We start from the raw sequence: 17273 nt of genomic DNA, 5'->3' as shown, positions 1-17273 counted from the left end.
TGTAGTGGTGCTCATCCAGAGTCTGGATTAGCATTCAGCAATATTTTTGTTGCCCACGAAGATACTGAAAGTCTGTTTGGTCCACATTGGTGAATATGTCAAAGATGTTTGGTTTTCATTTGGTAGCAATGTGATATGGTAGGGGAAACTGGGAGTCTGACAAGTGCTGGCATTGTCCAAGGAAGATCCTTCATATGTGGCAGCTTTTTGTATGAGTTTCTCACTCTGCCTTTTAATTTTGATAGATCTGCAGAGAACAGAATAATGATGCATAAAGTCTACATATTTTTGATCTTCATGGTATTGATTCTGCCTTCCCTTGGTCTAACCAGGTAAAGAATCATAGTTTAATGAGATAATGGCTGAGTATTTTTATAATGAGACATATTACTTGTGTTTTCTAATTGTGAGGTATAGTCAATGTACCCCCAGTCCCTTCAGTGTGTGGTTATGTTATCATTACACCTTAGGTTTCAATATTCATCTTACATCTGGGATCTTTAGAGCCCTTAAAATTTCCAAAGCCTGGCTTTTCTTTTAACAAAGTTATTTAAGACCTTATAAGATCGATGGCTAATTAAAAGTTGCCCATAATCACCATTATAGCTGAGAACCAAGTTTCCTGACTTGTGTCTTATACTTCAGTTGGAGTTGTCCTTTTTTTCCCACCTTTACAGTTTTTGACTGCTTCTCTGGATGGCGTAAATTTGTCCTATCTGTATAACAATTGCTAAAAATGAGTAATAAAACTTTAATATTAAGTAGATGTTTTTGTTCTGTTTAATCTTGTACCTTTTTTCTAATTTCTAGATATCAGTAACTGGGATAAAGCTGAAATAGTGTTTAGATTTGTGATTAAATTCCTTCTATGCAGTATTTTGACTTAAGCTGCTTAAAAAGAGAAGCATTTTTAGACAGTAAGGTGTGGGAGACTGAATTACATTCACCATCTTTCTTTCAGTCTTGATTTTTTTTTCCGCTGGCTGTTTGACAGAGAATCATCTGATTCTGCAGTTAGGCTGGAGTAAGTATTAGCTAAATAATATTCTCTTTGCTATTCCTTTGTAAATAAATACTTAGGATTTAAGTTCTTGGGGTTTTTTGGGTTTGTGTTTTTTTTGTTTGGTTTTGCTTTTGTTTGTTTGTTTGTTTTTGTTTGCTGTCCTTGGTTAATGTTTATTAAAATTTGCTCAGGGTTGCTACTTCGGGATAATGCTGAGCTTCTGAATAAGTGGAGGAGACAATAAGATTGGACATTAGAAAGAACTTCTTCACAGAAAGGATTATAAGATATTGGAGTTGGATGAGGATTGTTGCATATCATTGACAGGGGATCTCCTCAAGGATTACAGTGAGATCAAAGAGCTGCAGCAGTTCTTTCTGTAATCCAGTGAATCTTGATTTTAAGAAAAATGTATGTTTTTACACACATTACATTGCAAATTTGTATATATTGGTTATTTTAAGCTCCTGTTCCTGGAGGAAAGAATAGAATGCAATTATTAGGACATAGATTTCCAAATGCAGTTTCAAAATCAGTAACAGGAAGACAATTAGGAGTTACTAAGTTAGGAGAGGTGATTATTCTATTGGAGTCTTATCTCATCTTGTGTCAGGTTGCTGTTGCAGACATCAGATGATGCTCTTGTCTGCTGCTGTCAGCCACCCATCAGGCTGCTGCACCTTTTTGTGAACAGTTTATTCCTTACCTGAACTGCAACTCAGCCAGGCTCTTACATACTACCCTGGCTGCATTTGTAGCTGTGAAGTATTCTTTTACAAGAAGGTTATCAGAAGTTCTACTGGCCACTTCCTAACATATATAGTGCTTGTTTTTATGGTAAGAGGGATACATTGTATACCTCCAGTGTTTGCTTGCCTTCCTCCTAATCAGTATCTGGTGTCTTTTCGGGCAGATGTGTCTTCCTGCCTGACCAGGGAGCCTTTTTTGTGAACTATGTGATTGCCTCAGCTTTCGTGGGCAATGGGATGGAGCTGCTGCGCCTGCCGGGCCTCATCCTGTACACCATACGCATGATCATGGCCAAGTCCACAGCAGAGAGGAAAAACATCAAACAGGTATTGGAAACATCAGTCAGGCATTTCAGTGACTGATCCTTGTCAGAAACAGTGGGAGCACCCATCCTTCATACCATTAACTATCATCTCCCTGTTTGTTTCGCTTGTCCACGACAGGTTCATATTCCCTTCATTCACAGCACAGATAACAGGGAGGGATTTATTCCAGTCAGAGATGGTCAAAAATCAAAAGCCAAGCTCTGAGCTTCAGGTATCAATCTCTTCATAGCTCTAAGTCAGAGTTTTATGATTTGAATTTTATATAATAGTTCTGATTTTATCTTATAGTCTGAAATTCAGGCATTTTTTAATTCAAATCTGTCTAGAGTTAGTTTCTTCTGTCAGCCATCAGGTGTGTACAACTTGCTTTAAAGAACATACACCTAGCAAAATATATGTTTTTGCCTATATTCCATTTTATGAGGTGGACTTCCACTTCCAGGTGATGTTTCATCCTATAGCTAGAAATTCCAGGTGTCACAATGGGAACTTAAGCCTGTATGTAGCTACCACAGTGAGGTGAAGGTTCTGAGTCTGGCACAATTATTTTCTGCCTTGTGATTTTAAGGAGCTGCTTTTTCTATATGGAGATTGCCTGAGAAATTACTTTAAGGCTAGGAAAGAAACAGCATCTTTTCTGTATGTCCAGGTAATAAAAACACAAAATACTTCATCTATTTACATCATTTCTGCCTCTTAGGGAAATAACTGATCTGTCAGGGGGAGCGAGTAAGATAAGGTGAATTGTTGCTTTAGGGATTCTATTCTTAACTCCTGACACATTGATGGATGACTTGAGAGTTTTGGGTGTTTTGTTTTTGTTCTTAGCAACAGGCATTTGAATATGAATTTGGAGCAATGTATGCCTGGATGCTGTGTGTGTTCACTGTCATCATGGCCTACAGCATCACATGTCCCATCATTGTCCCTTTTGGTAAGTTTTCCAGGGAGCACTGTGGGAGTGTGATGGGGCATGTGGGAAGCTTGGAAGGCTCAGCTCTGCATTCTTATTCCCATTCAAATGCTGACAATCCTTAGGACTTGGATTCAAGTTTACTTCCCTTCTTGTGGAAGAACAGTGAAAGAGATGATTAATTACTTAGCTCTTGTACTACCTTTAAATGTTGAAAGTACATTTAATGTCTATTATATGTTTATTTCTCAAATTTGAGTGTACTGACTTTTATGGTGAGGGGTTTAGATCAGACATAAGTAGTACTAAATAATTTTATATAGTTATTATTTTCATTTTCTGATCCAAAACTTTACAGAGCTAGATACGAGATAATTATCTAAATTAGATATTGTTCAGAACTGGTTTAATCAACAACCTTATTATTGGGAGAATGTAGCCAATTTTTATGTAACAATGTAATTGATATTTACTTACATTCCATTTTGTATGCGGTTGTAAATATCTGAATGTGCCACTGAATCCCAGAGCTGTTGCAATTCATAGTTGCCACAGCAGTTGATGGCTGTTTGTTTGGATATGGAATAGCAGACTTGAATCCAGTCGTGAATCTGGTGAAGACTGAGAGGGAGATGATAAGCCACTGTCATGCCTTCCTTAACAGCAACAGTGGAAGGGGAGTTGGGAAGTTTTCCCTACTGGCTTGACCTCATATGCCAGCACCTAGAAGGAGCTCTGGTCTCTCCCTGGGAGCACAAGAGGCACCACAGAGAAGTGTGTGGTGAGGGGAGGGATGGAGATGCAACAAGCTAAGCTCCTAAGCTTTAGGAGCAGGTGCTGTCCTGCAGCTGTACCCCCCTCGTGCCTGGGCTGCATCCACTCATTTGGTTAGTGCAGATCTCCTCAGAGGTGTTGCTTTTTATCAAACCTCTGATAACCTCTGCTTGGCTCTCGTGTTTTCCCTGCCAGGTTTGATCTACATCCTCCTGAAGCACATGGTTGACCGTCACAACCTCTACTACGCCTATCTCCCTGCCAAGCTGGAGAAGAAAATGCACTTTGCAGCTGTCAATCAGGCCCTGGCAGCTCCCATCCTCTGCCTTTTCTGGCTCTATTTTTACTCATTTGTGAGGCTGGGTAAGTGTTACCTGTCTCCACCTGGAAGCTGCTCCCAGCTCTCTTGCCAGCATCCCTGAATTAGATGTGAAGTTTCATAAGCTTTTGTGGACTTTTCTTTTTCCTTCCCATGGTGGTTGCCTTTGGCCCTGAACTGCACAACATTTGCACAAGAGCCTTTGAAGGAGATGGCTGATGTATTAAACTGTTAGCATGGAGCTCCATGTTCCTTCATTTCACAGGAGATCATTATTCCTTAAATCAGTATACCTGGAATTGGCCAGTTGGGCTGTGAAAGTGATAGACAGTAAAAATCATTACATAGAACAAAAATCTATCAGAATTAGCTCTTTATAGTAAGATGATGACTGGCTTCACTACCTGCATTTGTGCCCTGGGCATTAGTTTAATTTACCTAGGTGAGTTGGCTGCTGCCTTGGTTATACAGCCATCACTTAGGAAAAAATGCTAAAATGTTGGCTAATGCTGGTGCCCATGTGTTCCACTTCATCCATCAAATTTTACATGGAAGACTGCAGTGACCCTCTTCCTCACATTGTAGTTTAAAACCTCATGTTTTGTATGTAATTTATCTTTAAAATGAAATCTTCTGTATATTGCAAATACCTGGCATTCATAGTATTGGCTGTGCTGTACCAACAGTTTTGATGTCAGAAAAAGGTAGGCAACAGCTTATGTGTTTTTATTCTTGATATAGGAGAAAGCATTTGTCATGGAATGGGGATGTCAGTGTTGCTGGAAGGGTTGAGTTCCCCTTCTTTGGAAGGAAGCTCCTGATAGCTAACTGTATTGTGCCCTCATGACAAATGATCACATCTATATTGTGTTTTTTAGCATACCAGCAGTCGGAAAGGTATTGTTGGCAGGCTGTCATCTCACTTTAGGGAGAGGTAAAGCTATCGGGAAAGCTCCCTGTGGATGCAAGAGGCACTTGGAACTATTCCTTCAGGCTGTCCTTGGATGTGAATAGATGTTCCTGCATTACTTGTGTTTTTAAGAGCTTGTTTTTTCCCGTGTTTTGAGACCTGCTTTTGCAACCATGAAGACCAACAAGTCTGGGTCCTCTAAATTAACAGGAGAATTTCTAGAGCATGCTTTAGATAAATCAACTCAAGCACTCAGCATCTGATGCGCCTCTTTAATTTTTAGTAAGGAAATCCTGGTGAAGTAAAAAATAAATCTTTATTATAATGTTTTCTAGTTCTGCATGGTAAAACCATCATTTGTCAGGGACCTTAATAATGGAAAACACAGGCTGGATTGCCATGTTTGACTTGGTCAGTGTAGAGTATCCTGTTTACAGGATGTTTTTCAGTGGTTTGTCAATGCACAGGGCAGTCTGAGAGGTAGGAATTTGATACTTTTATTTCATTGCCATTGATTTCATTGCTGCTTCTTGTGCTAAAAAGAAGGAAGGAAGGATAAGAGAACTCTGTTTCCTTATCTGCAAAATAGATCAATTTATGGTGTAAAGCTTGATTGCTTCATCAGTGACTTGTGTTGTTGGCTTGATATGGGTGTTTCAGTCTGGTTGCAGAGTCCAGTGACAATACTCTGGTTTCTCACTCCTCATATATTAATGTAAGGCCTGGAAAGACCTCTCCCCCAAGTCTCAGTCAGGATCAAAAACCACCTGACTGTATACAGAAGGTTAGAGGCTGTACTCATTTTTTCCTTCTCAGTGCCTGTATTCTTTCTTAGCTCTTATGCCTGCCATCCATCCATCCACCCACTCATTCACCCACCCATCCATCAACACTGGGCCTCTCACCACAGAGGAGGTGAGGTCCTATCTGCAGTTCAAGCCCCATCTCCTGGGACAGTCACTTGAATCCCCTGTTCTCCAGAGCTGTTGGCAGGCAGGAGTTCTGAGGACGCCATGCAGGGAAAACTGATATAGGAGACTTTTCCTTCCTTAATTTCTGCTGTTTACCTTGTGGTTTGCACCATACATTGGCTTTGGTGTAGGCACTCCTTACCATCTGGTAAATATTCATGCAACCTGTGCTTATAAAAACAACCGCCTCTGAAGGACATTCCAGAATACCCCTAGGAACATTTTTTCACTTCCTTTTTTGGTTTGAATAATAATGTGTTTGTAGATATTTTTTGGTTTTGTTTTTTGCATGTGTGTGGTGGTTTTCCCCTTGTGACCAGGCCTCTGCAGGGTTTCTATAACTTGTCAAAGTGTAAAACTTGTCTATTCTGTGCCACTGCATATGCTGGGGTTACCACAGAAATGTCTGAGAGTTGGTGTTGCCGCTTTTGTCTGAAGAAGCCTGGAAACAGCTAGGGCTTGCAGTGATGTTTACATTTTCCTAATATTCTATTCAAGTCATCTCTACTGCAAAATGAGATTAATTTCTTCAGAATATTTCCCTAGTGAATCTGGAAAAAAAGAAGTCACTGTAATCTTTAATACTGTTTCCATACTAGACAACCACGTCCTTTCCTATGGTTTATTGCACTCTCTGAACTCAAACTTACCTGTCAGCCTAGTTCATAGTTATTGTTCCTTCTCTTGATCTTTTTTCTTGGATTCTTCCCAGCTCTGTCTATATTTTATTGTAGACAAGGCTGAAGGCTTGGTAGCACTGAATTATTTTGTGTAGGTGCCAGAGACTTGACTTTTTTTCACCATGTCCTTTGATACCATCCCACTATTTACTGCTTTCCAGCAGTTGTATGCTGAAGTGTTATTGTTATCCCTCATATCTACATTTTATTTTTCCTTCAAAATTGTACTTACTTGCTGTTTTCTACATACTGTTTTATCTTGCTGTTGGTTTGTTTTGGTGGGGGTTTTTTTTGTTATTTTTGGTGTTTTTTCGTTTTGATCCTTTAAAGCAGTTGGGGTGGTTTTATCTACCAAGACCATTTTGATTCTCCTCTACACCTACCTCCATCCCTTTGAGCTGATGGCAAACCATCCAATTTGGTGCCATCATCATAATTAATCAATGTAATTAATATTATATTTCATAGATCATTATTGAAAGTGTTTAAGAAGTGGGTCCAGAATGGATGAATGATGGAGGAGTAGAATCATTCTGAGTCTTGTCTATCATTTAAGCATTACAGCAACATTTCTTGGCCTCTAGGAAAAGTTCTCTAGGGAGAACTTAGTGTATAATGACATTCTGCTGTTTGTGGCTGGAAGTAGGTTGTCCACTCCTCTAAAGAAAAAAAAAAAATCCATGAGGCTTCTGAAAATGAGAAGGATAAATAAAGGTTTCTTTTGGTTTTGTTGGGTTTTTCTGCATTCTTTCTATGCATTTTAATATTGTATTTTCTGGATATTTTTCTAGGTTTTAAAGCACCTACAACAATGTTTACCTTGCTGGTTGTCAACATCACTATTGTTATTTGCTTGGCTTACACTTGTTTTGGCTGTTTCAAGTACCTGAGCCCACTGAATTATAGGGTAAGTGATGGATACCTGACCTTTCAGCACCTACCTGTGTGCTTAATGGAGCACCAGCTATTGCTGCTGTGCTGTCCCTGCCTTCCTGCTGGCAGTGTCTGTTCATGGCAAGATGGCTGAAGAGGGCCTGTAGTACAGGTAGGCTGCTTGGCAGAGAGGAAAGTCAGTGTCTGCAGGAACTGAATTTGAGGGAAAAGAATAGTATGGGAAAAGTATCCTGGGCTGCATCCCCATCAGTGTGGCCAGCAGGTTGAGGGAGGGGATTCTGCGTCTCTGCTCTAGAGAGACCCCCCTGCAGTGCTGCATCCAGCTCTGGGGTCCCAGCACAAGGAAGGACATGGACCTCTTGGAGTGACTCCAGAGAATACAACCAAGATGATGGAGCACCTCTGCTCTGAGGCCAGGCTGAGAGTATTGGGGGTGTTCAGCCTGGAGAAGAGAAGGCTTTGGGCTGACCTAATTGCAGCCTTCCAGTACCTGAAAGGAGCCTACAAAAAAAGGTAGAGGTAGACTTTTTACAAGAGCATGTAGTGAGAGGACAAGGGGGAATTGCTTTAAACTGACAGTAGGTTTAGATTAGGTAATAGTGAGAAATTCTTTGCTGTGAGGTTGCTGAGGCACTTAGCACAGCTCAGTGATGTTGTGGATGCCCATCCCTGAAAGTGTTCAAGGCCAGGGTGGATGGAACTTGGAGCAACCTGGTCTAGTGGAAAGTGTCCCTGGCCATGGTAGGGGCTTGAAGCTAGATGATCTCTAAGGTCCCTTCTAAACCAAACATTTCTGTGATTCTGTGTAGAAAGACTGGTGGAGAGAGTGCTAGATCTGCACGGAGATCTGTCTGTGCAGGTTTTGGGTGCTCGTGATCTGTGAGTATTGTTTCACTCATCAGTTTGATGTTGTGTCTCTTTCTTTCCCCACCTATTGCTGGTTACAGATTGAAGACACACAAGGTGAAAGAGGAAAAGACACAGATGTACCAACAGTCCCAACATCTTCTGTAAGAAGCTAAGAGTTACTAATATTCCCTTATGTTTCCTAGAAAAACCTAATTTCTCGCCCTGCTTACCAAAGAGCTTGTGTAGCACATATTAGTTTGCATGGACTGGGATTTCCCATGTGCATGTGGGACCAGAAAGTTCTGCAGCTGGGCTCCCTGATGCTCCCAAGTGGTGTTCCGGAAGTACCTTCGGCTGCCATTTTAAGAGTAGCTGAGACACACTGCTTCCAGCAGCTCTGTGTGCTGTGTTCTGTGCCCTGCTCTAGACAGAGCCTCACATCTGGACAGCTGCCAAATGCAGTCAGTTGCCACTGCTTTGATTCTGAATGTTGTGACATGTAGCAGGTCTTGCTTGCCATGTCACTGAGAAGGACATAGGACTGAGGTAGAAGGAAAGGCCTTGGTGCCACAAGCAAGAGATGCAGACGAGTGTTGCACCAGGAAGCCTCCAGCAGGGTGCAAAAGGTGGTAAGGTGAAGAATGGGAAAAGGATGACGAGAAGAGACAAGGGGAAAATTTCTCCTGGGTGAGTTACCCCAGCACTGTTCTTTGAGAGACCACTAAAAGCCTTCACTTGTGATTTCAGATGTACGTCCCCCAGGTTTTGCGTCCTCATCCTACCGAAAGGACGGTGCTGGCCCCCACGGAGCAGCAGTCATACGGCACCATGGACAACACTTGTTCCGAGGCAGAAGGAATCAGAAGCCATGCCACAGGACCTGCAGGTGTGGGGCAGGCCTCGGGAGCTTCGCTCTGACTTGTGTTGGGAGCACGAACACAAGGTGGAGCACTTGGCCCAGGTTTAGCAGAACTAATTCCCTGTCTCCTCCTCCTCCTCCTAAGTATTCGGCGTTATTTATGTATTCCTGCCTGCAGAAAAGGTACAGAAATAATTCATTGTGTGGTCTGCAGCTGTGCTGAGAGATTAAAAAGCAGATGCCTTGGGACTGATTGTTTTCCAGGCTGTCTACACACATTGTGAAACAAATAAGTTGAAGGCGGAGATGCTGATCCTCAGGGACTTCACTTCTGCTAGCTCATCACTTGCCTTATGAAGATAACTTATGCTGCATATAGATAAGTGGTCACCAAAGCCAATGCAGCTATTAGAGCTGTCATTTATTTATTCAAAATAATTCTTCCCTTTTTAAAAAAACCCAACATTTGTTATTTATAAACCTCTTGGGATGTGTTAAATCCTGAGACAATGCCACTTTTGATGAAAATGCTGTTTGTGTGGGTGCTGAGAATGGTGTGTGGGAGTCTCTCCTCTTTTCACCCAAAGTAGTCAGCATAGTTTTGATCATGCTACTTTTTTTTTCCTTAAAAGAGATGAGGGAATTACTGTGCACTTGGGTACTAAAAGTACCAAAGCAAAAAGACTGGTGTAAAGAAGGGAGTGACTTATCTGATACTGTTTTTATGTATTTTTGGAGGGCATTTAGGTTGTTAGTTTCTGTTCACTATTTTTAAGGGCCTTCCACAATGAAAGCTCACCTGCTAACAATAAAGGATGTAAACATTTTATCTCTTTTAGTCTTGGGTTAAGATGACAGGGTTTTCTCTATAGTGCAAATTATATGAGTTCTAAGATATTAAGTTTTTAAATTATGTAGTAGGTGCTAATCTATTCCAAAGTGCAATGTGTCAAAGTGTAACTAATAATCACGAGCAATAAAACACTGAGTTTAGAAAAGTTTCAAGCTGTCTTGATTTATTTTTTCTTTCCTCGGTATGTTGTAACAGTCCTTGTTGTGAGGCTGCGGCCTCACAGCGTGGTCATGAACTCTTCATAAGAGCACTGCCACAAGCCTTAGAATGACAGTATGTCCCATGAGGAATTTGAATACTTTTGGATTTCTCTAGGGGTGACCTGTGGGTAGAAGAAACTTCTGGCCTGCTGTTTCCTTGCTTGTTGTTAAACTGTGATTTCCTGAATTTGACCTTTTCTAGCATGTCTGTAAAGCAGCATCTTGAGATTGAAGGAGATTTTGTGCTATAAATGTGTGCAGATGTTCAGTGTCTTGCAGAGCTGCCTCCAGCTTCCCAAGAACAGCACTCGGACAAGTGCTGAGCATGAGACCTGCCTGCTGCAGGAAGGACTGTGTGGAGCTCTGAGCCCTTTGATTACAAACCCATCCTAGCTGAAGATTCACCTCCTGGTTCTTAAAAGGCAGGTGAGGTACCTTGGCTAGTGAGGGGGGCATGAATTTGTCAGTCTATTTTATGTTCACAACCCAGGACAGTTCTCACTTCAGTGCTGCAGTTTAGTCAGGGGTTCGTATGTGTGCATTTTGATTTTTAGCAATCATGGCATTATGAGGTGGGGTGTACCTTGTGCACACACTGCCATTCCAGGTTGGTGCTCAAACCAAGAAGGAAAAACCCCCAACAGACTCCCAATTTTTTACTCATCTGTGAATCTCTCATACAGACACGAGGTCACAAGGAGGAGGCAGCTTGTTGTGTTAACTAGATCAGAAGCCTGTGATTGTTCTGACTCCTTTCTAGCTGCACTACCCCATCTCATCCAGGTGTCTGCAGCAGCAGTGGATGCTTTTGAGTGAGCTTATTGAAGAATCAAATTATTCATTCAGCTATCACACTTGATCTGTTTACTATGCTAGTGCCGAGGGGGTTCTATGCTCTGTGATATACCTCACTTTTTTGAACAGATGACTTTTGATACTCATTGTGAGGTTCTATGTGTCATTGAGGACAAAAACTGCTTTAATGATTTGATTTCCTTTTTGTGCCTGGAAGGTTGCTGAATCTTGCTGTTGACACTCCTTTTGGCTGGCACAAGTTCAGCACAGGCAGGGCCATCTCTCCTGTGGACTTGAATAAACCCACCTCCAGTCATGCTAAGGTGCTTCAGATATAGAATATGGAAAACCTCTGAGGTAATGGAAAGTTACATCTTGCTAAAAAGTCTTTATTGGCATTTGAGGAACCAGTTCATGTGTCTAATGGGGAAATCACCCATACTTGTTTCACTTACTGTGTAGCAGCTATTCCTGTTTGCCACTGTGCTCTGTTGCAGTTAAACTCGTAGAAATGTCTATGGTATTAGGACAGGCACCAGCTGGAGAAAAGGCTGGGGTCACCTATTAGTAAATTATCACAAGAGCTGTGTACAGCAACACACAAATTATAGGCTGGTTTAGCATCTTTGCTGTGTTGTTTGCTTCATTATTATCTTTTGGGTCCCTCTCTGAGAGCTGGAAGTAATTAGGAAACTGCCCTGGCTCTACTTCATTCCTTCATGCTGGTGGATATCTGCAAGGGGATAAAATTAGATCAGCAGGAGAAACTCCTTGCATTCCTGACTGAGCCTTAGAGAAAAGCTGAGGGTTGGAAGCCTCAACAAATGCGGATATTGGCTGCACTGTATTTGAAATTCATATTTAAAGCCATGGCACATTCTTTACTGTTCTTTTTATAAACCTTTTGGCAGGCAGCCTAAGCAAATGGCCCAGCTGGAGTTGCTGACTGTGGCTCCCAGAAGCTCCCATATTTGTTGGGATCCAGTGCCTGCTGCTTGCCTTGCATTGCTCAGTTGGAGCAGCGCCTCCCCCACACTGAGTCCTTCCCGACACTGCAGCAGCTCCTGGGGGCAGGAATCCCGGACAAGCTGACACTCTCCCTCCACAGGAGGAAGCCCCAGAGTGTGGTGTGTGATGGGATTCTCTGTGACACAGCTGAGGGGGCAGCCTCTGACACTTTGAAGAATGGAGCTCATTTGATACTGTACATCAGGGTACACTTCTGCAAAGACTTCAGGGCAGATGAATTTCTTCCAGAGTGAGGAAAATGCTACATGGTTTGCTGAGGCTCAGCAACCTTGGCTTGCTTGCATACACAGAGCTCTGTGCCAGGATTCTGTGTGCCAGGCCCATCTGGCTCACCTCCAGCCCTCTTACAACACATCCTCAACACCCAAATTTTTGCAACTTCTCATTTGCATGAGGTGCACATGTTCATGCTTTGTTTTCCTCTGGGCTTTTCCCATATCCTGTGCCAAAAGCAGATCTTTGTGCTGGCTAAGTTTCCAAGTGCTCCAGTGTAGCAGTAGGCCATGTTCTTTCTGTCTTTTTACAGAGGTCCAGTTCCCAGCTCTGCTTGCCCACACATGCTGGCAGCACAACTGAAGCTTTCTTGTGTCTGTTCTACAGATAATCAGGTTATGAGTGTTTGGAAGCCTTCTGCTTTTGGAAGCTTTCTCTTCAAGAAGGTGGGCTTGTCCCAGAAGCAACAGATGCCAGAGTTTTCACCTGGCTTCTAGCAAAAGTGATGTGAGAGGCAGAAGATTTGGGGAGAAGGGAGCTTTATCCCAAGTCTATTGACTACAAAGAAAAGACACCCTTTATTGTCTCAAACCTGCAACAATATAAGGAAATGCACACTTTTAATTTCTAATTATGGCCATGGTCATGTGTCTTATCTGAAAGTGGTCTTGCAAATTCCTTCTCTGTCATATCTGGACAAGACTTCTTGAAGGATTCTGCTTGTCACCTGTCTGTAACAGCTGCAAGTGCCTGTTTCAGATATTTCAGAAGTACAGAAGTTGTTTTTTTCTTTCTGAGGACAGCTGTCTGAAGGATAAAAACAGAAAGGAAACAACTAAAAGTGGAGAGACTGAAGATTGGGTCATTATAATGGAACATTCTTCCTTATATTTTTTGGTTCTTGGGTGAAGTCCTGGCATTTGCTCTGTATCCCACATCCTGTTGGTTAGAATGGAGCATCTCAGCTGCAGCCAATACAACTTCGAGTGGAAATGGGTGGGACTGTAAATAGCCAAGAAGGAGAGAGGGAAATTTTTGTATCTGCTCCCAGACTCAGTGGTTAACTAAGTGCTGGTTAATAATTAATGAAAGCACTCTTCTCAAAAGTGATGTTGAAGATAGAATTCTAGAAGTATGGTATGTCATAAGATGCTTCTAAATAAAACAGGAGCCAGATTTTGTTGCTGTCTCATCATTGCTGCTGTGTGGTTGTGAACCTCCCAAAAGGGTGGAAGTTTGTGACAGAAGTTAGGGGCTGGTTTTGAAAGTTACCTATCTGTTGTGCTTATTAGATGTTCATTGAAATAAAAAAAAAAATAAAAAAAAATAAAAAAAAAGTTGCAGTACAGGAGGAAGACTGAGAGCTGAGGAAATGTAAGAGATGTATTCTTGTACACAGCTGGCCTTCCTTCTGTATGAAAATCCTTCATGCATTTCGTGCTGGTTTATGCTTGGATTTTCAGATTGACTGGCTTTTTTATAGCCTGCTCTCCTGAAATGTAAAGCACTAAGTTGCTTCTTTCAAGTGAAGATGTTCCATGTCAAAAATTATTTGGAATTCTAAATAGGTTTTTTTCCCTAAGGCAAATTATCAGTATTTTTTTCCCCTCCATCTACATAGACAGAGAAATAAAACCAGCAGCTCTCCCCACAGGTGAAAATTGAAAAAACAAGTGATTTAAAGAATTGCTAGGTACCATGATTTGGTTGCAGACATTGAAATTCTTTATGTTAGGATTCTAGATTTAGAGATTGAAGTAGGGTTTTCTTGTTCTTTTTTATTTTAAATCTGTAACTTCAAAAATGTCCCTAAAATAGGAAGAATTAATTCCCTTTTGAGATGAGGAATCAGAATCTTCTGGGAAGAAAAGGGCAAAAATAAAGAAATAAATCGAGTACCTTTCAGAGGAATAATTTAAATTACTTATTTTCAAAAAGAAAAAAGAGTGGAGAAAATAGAAGAATGACATCATCTGTGTTCTGCAGTGGATTCTTCTGCTCAGTTTGTGTGAGATATTGCTTAAAATCTCTGCCTCTGGTTTCTCTGAAATATTAAGAATTGCCTTCTGATCACTGCAAAAATCTTTGAGCCACACAAAAGACTTGGGGTGATAAAAAAACTTCCACTGAGACAAAAATGCAGGGCTGGACCTTAGTTTCCTGAAACCTTTACAAGAATTCCTGGAACTCATGAGGTACAATGGTGTTTGCACAGAAAACCACCCAGCAAAACAGGCTTGGCTAAAAAAGAGCTCAGAATTGTTGGTTCTTTGACTTGGTGCTTGACTGGAGTTTGTCCCTTGGTGTTTCTGCTCACCTCTTCCCTGTGCTGCACTCCCTCTGATCACCTGCAGTGGTTTGAACAACTGCTGCAAGGATTATCTTTCATTTAAGAAGGTGATGAAACTCATAATTTCAATCTTTTATTGTTAATCATATCCTCAAAACCACAGACATTCAGTTATTGAACACAGGGAGAGCATGATCATCCTCAGCATCTTCAAACCCAGTCAGGAAGGTATTTGGAAGCCTGAGGTTTGGACTACACGTAGCCAGGGGAAGGAGCTGTCACCTCTCAGCACAGACCTGTTTATAAATATCTGCTCCCCAGAAGACAGCTGACAATTGTAATGGGGCTAATTCTTCTAGCAGCACTGGCAAACACCATCAGGGCTGTCTGGCACTGCACAGGGTATTTCTTCCATGAAAGAAAACTAATCCTGAGCAAGACAGTTTTAGTGTGACTTATGTTCCTTGAAGTGCTATTACAGCAAGTAAAACAAGCAGCATCATTTCTCAGTGTTTTAAAATATGCTACACTGAATTCAATATGGATTTATTCCTTGTCTTTTTGCACAGCACCCAGGAGGAGCTTTCCACTCCCTTTTCAGACAAAAATGTATCTTCATTTAGTGCATATTATGTATTGCACTTGCTGTAAAACAGAACTGTGCATTTGATTGACTGCCTTGAATTTCAGTCCTGCCCCTGAGCAATTGCAGCTGACTCAGTGGTGATGACTGGTACCCTTCATGAATTTAGAGCTAACTCTGATGTTAGGCTTAACAAATCCTATTTTCCATTAAATAATTGTTTAACTTCCTTTCTCTTATGAAAGTGTGATTTCTATTCATATTTTTTCCATTCACAATCTGAGTAATGCCTGACATTTTTGTTTAATGTATATGAAGTCCTGTCTTGTTGTGTAAGATGTCCAAAGGCTGCATATGGTGACTTGGATTTTTCAGTTTGCAGTTTAAAAATCAGAAGTCAAATTTGGTTGTAGTGGGAGTTTATCTGGAGCTGTATGAGAAGAATATGACCTTACTTGTATTTTTCCATACCAGAAGCACTTTCCAAAGCACTTCAGCTGGGTAGGAAGAGTACAAGTTGTTTATTTTCAGTGGCATCTCCATGGTTCCAAACCCCTTATCGAGACTCTTAATGAGCTATAACTGGATAATTAAAAAGCAGGGTTTAGGTCAGCTACTTCTGGTTTCAGCGTGGGATAAATGCATGTTTTGGAGCAACTTAATGTGGCAGGGCTTTTAGGACAGCAATTTATTTGAGCAGTGACTTTGGGGCAACTTTGGGCCAGAAATTGGAACTTCACTAAGAAATGGCCCTGGAGCAAAACACAATGTTTTGAGCATCAGAGTGTCACCATAATCTGTGTTATGCTGTAGGATGTAGACTTATTCCCAAAAAACAGCTCAGCCAGCCCAGGCGCATCACACTTAGCCTTTTTAGAGAGAATTCCCTGGCTGAATGGCAATAAGAACCTGGCCAATAAGAACAATTGTAACAGAGCAGGGACTCCTTTTGTACTGCTTATTATTATTGCAATAGTTTGATATGCAGTTACTTGCTAACAGAAATGTTCAAACTATTTCTGGTTATCTGTACCAAATAATTGCCTGTAGCTAGTACCAGAGGGTATCAGAAGTGAATCTGAATTCTCTCAAGGTACTTGTCAAATCCAGATTTCAGGCTGCTGGAAGAGTTGTTCACTTCAGGATGAGATGGAGATGCTACCACTGGCTCACAGACAGTTCATTAGTGTTAACCTTGCACTAGAAGTTGTGGGATTGGCTGTGTTTTGCTAAAACCAGAGGGTTATTTTGAAAAGGGAAGAGGAACTGAGAGCAGGTTTTACAGCTGCTGTATAGCTAATATCATACTTTTTCACTTTGTCATAGTATTTCACTGCATTTTTATCTAACTCTAGGTAAGTAGATAATGAGTAACTGCTGCTGATAGCTGTGGGGTTAAGGTTTGAGAAGTGTGACATCAAAATTCAGAAAAAATTCTGCTAAAAATCATGCATTTAATTATAGTTTTTAAGCTCCTAAAATCCAGACCTTTTAGGTCCTGATTTGTCTCTCTCTCAGACAGCAGCTTATCAAACCCTGAAGAGCACTTACCTGGTGTGCAGAGCAGGACAGGCTTGTGCAGGAGGGTGTGCAGTGCTGGGTGTAGCAGCTGTTCTTGTCAGAGGTGAGCCAAGTCTTCCTGAATAAGGAACCCTCTTTCACCATACTGCTCCTGAAACAAGTTTGGGGAGGGTCTTCTCCATGGAGAGCCCATTTAAAAGGGAATGACTCTGGGTTTTCTTCCTGAGTGTGCAAAACAGATTGGCCTGCATCACACAACATTTTGCAAATGTGAAGACAAATTTTGACTGAATTAAAGCATTTACAAGTGAGCATGGAATTGGTGCTCACTACTATTCTGGAAGCAAGTAGCTGTCTTAACTGAAGAACAGCTTGAGGATCAAATCTAGTAGGGAGACCTAAAAGCTCCTCTGTGTTACTCTACTGGCACCCAGGTGCAGCAGGCAGAGGAAAGGGAGCAAGAGGTCTCACCTCTGCTCAGAAAACTGACCCAGGCTTCTCTGCAGCCCATCTGCCCTAATGATTTTCTGTCAGGGCTGGT

At 41.4% G+C, this 17273-nt stretch overlaps 1 protein-coding gene across 1 annotated transcript in view; it reads left to right on the top strand.

Annotated features, from left to right (window-relative positions):
- The window catches only part of TMEM63A (transmembrane protein 63A), a 30000-nt gene extending 19752 nt beyond the window's left edge, over positions 1-10248 (top strand). The window contains exons 17-24 of the mRNA XM_021543311.2: positions 246-332; positions 962-1024; positions 1917-2079; positions 2908-3013; positions 3962-4129; positions 7438-7553; positions 8488-8550; positions 9137-10248. Of these exons, the coding sequence (XP_021398986.2) occupies positions 246-332; positions 962-1024; positions 1917-2079; positions 2908-3013; positions 3962-4129; positions 7438-7553; positions 8488-8550; positions 9137-9307 (937 nt within the window). The 3' untranslated portion in view covers positions 9308-10248. The remainder of the gene's footprint in view (positions 1-245; positions 333-961; positions 1025-1916; positions 2080-2907; positions 3014-3961; positions 4130-7437; positions 7554-8487; positions 8551-9136) is intronic.
- The last annotated feature ends 7025 nt before the right edge of the window (positions 10249-17273 follow it).

The sequence above is a fragment of the Lonchura striata genome, chromosome 3, assembly GCF_046129695.1.
Source record: "Lonchura striata isolate bLonStr1 chromosome 3, bLonStr1.mat, whole genome shotgun sequence".
NCBI classification, from domain to species: domain Eukaryota; kingdom Metazoa; phylum Chordata; class Aves; order Passeriformes; family Estrildidae; genus Lonchura; species Lonchura striata.
This window is presented reverse-complemented; position numbering and strand designations above follow the sequence as displayed.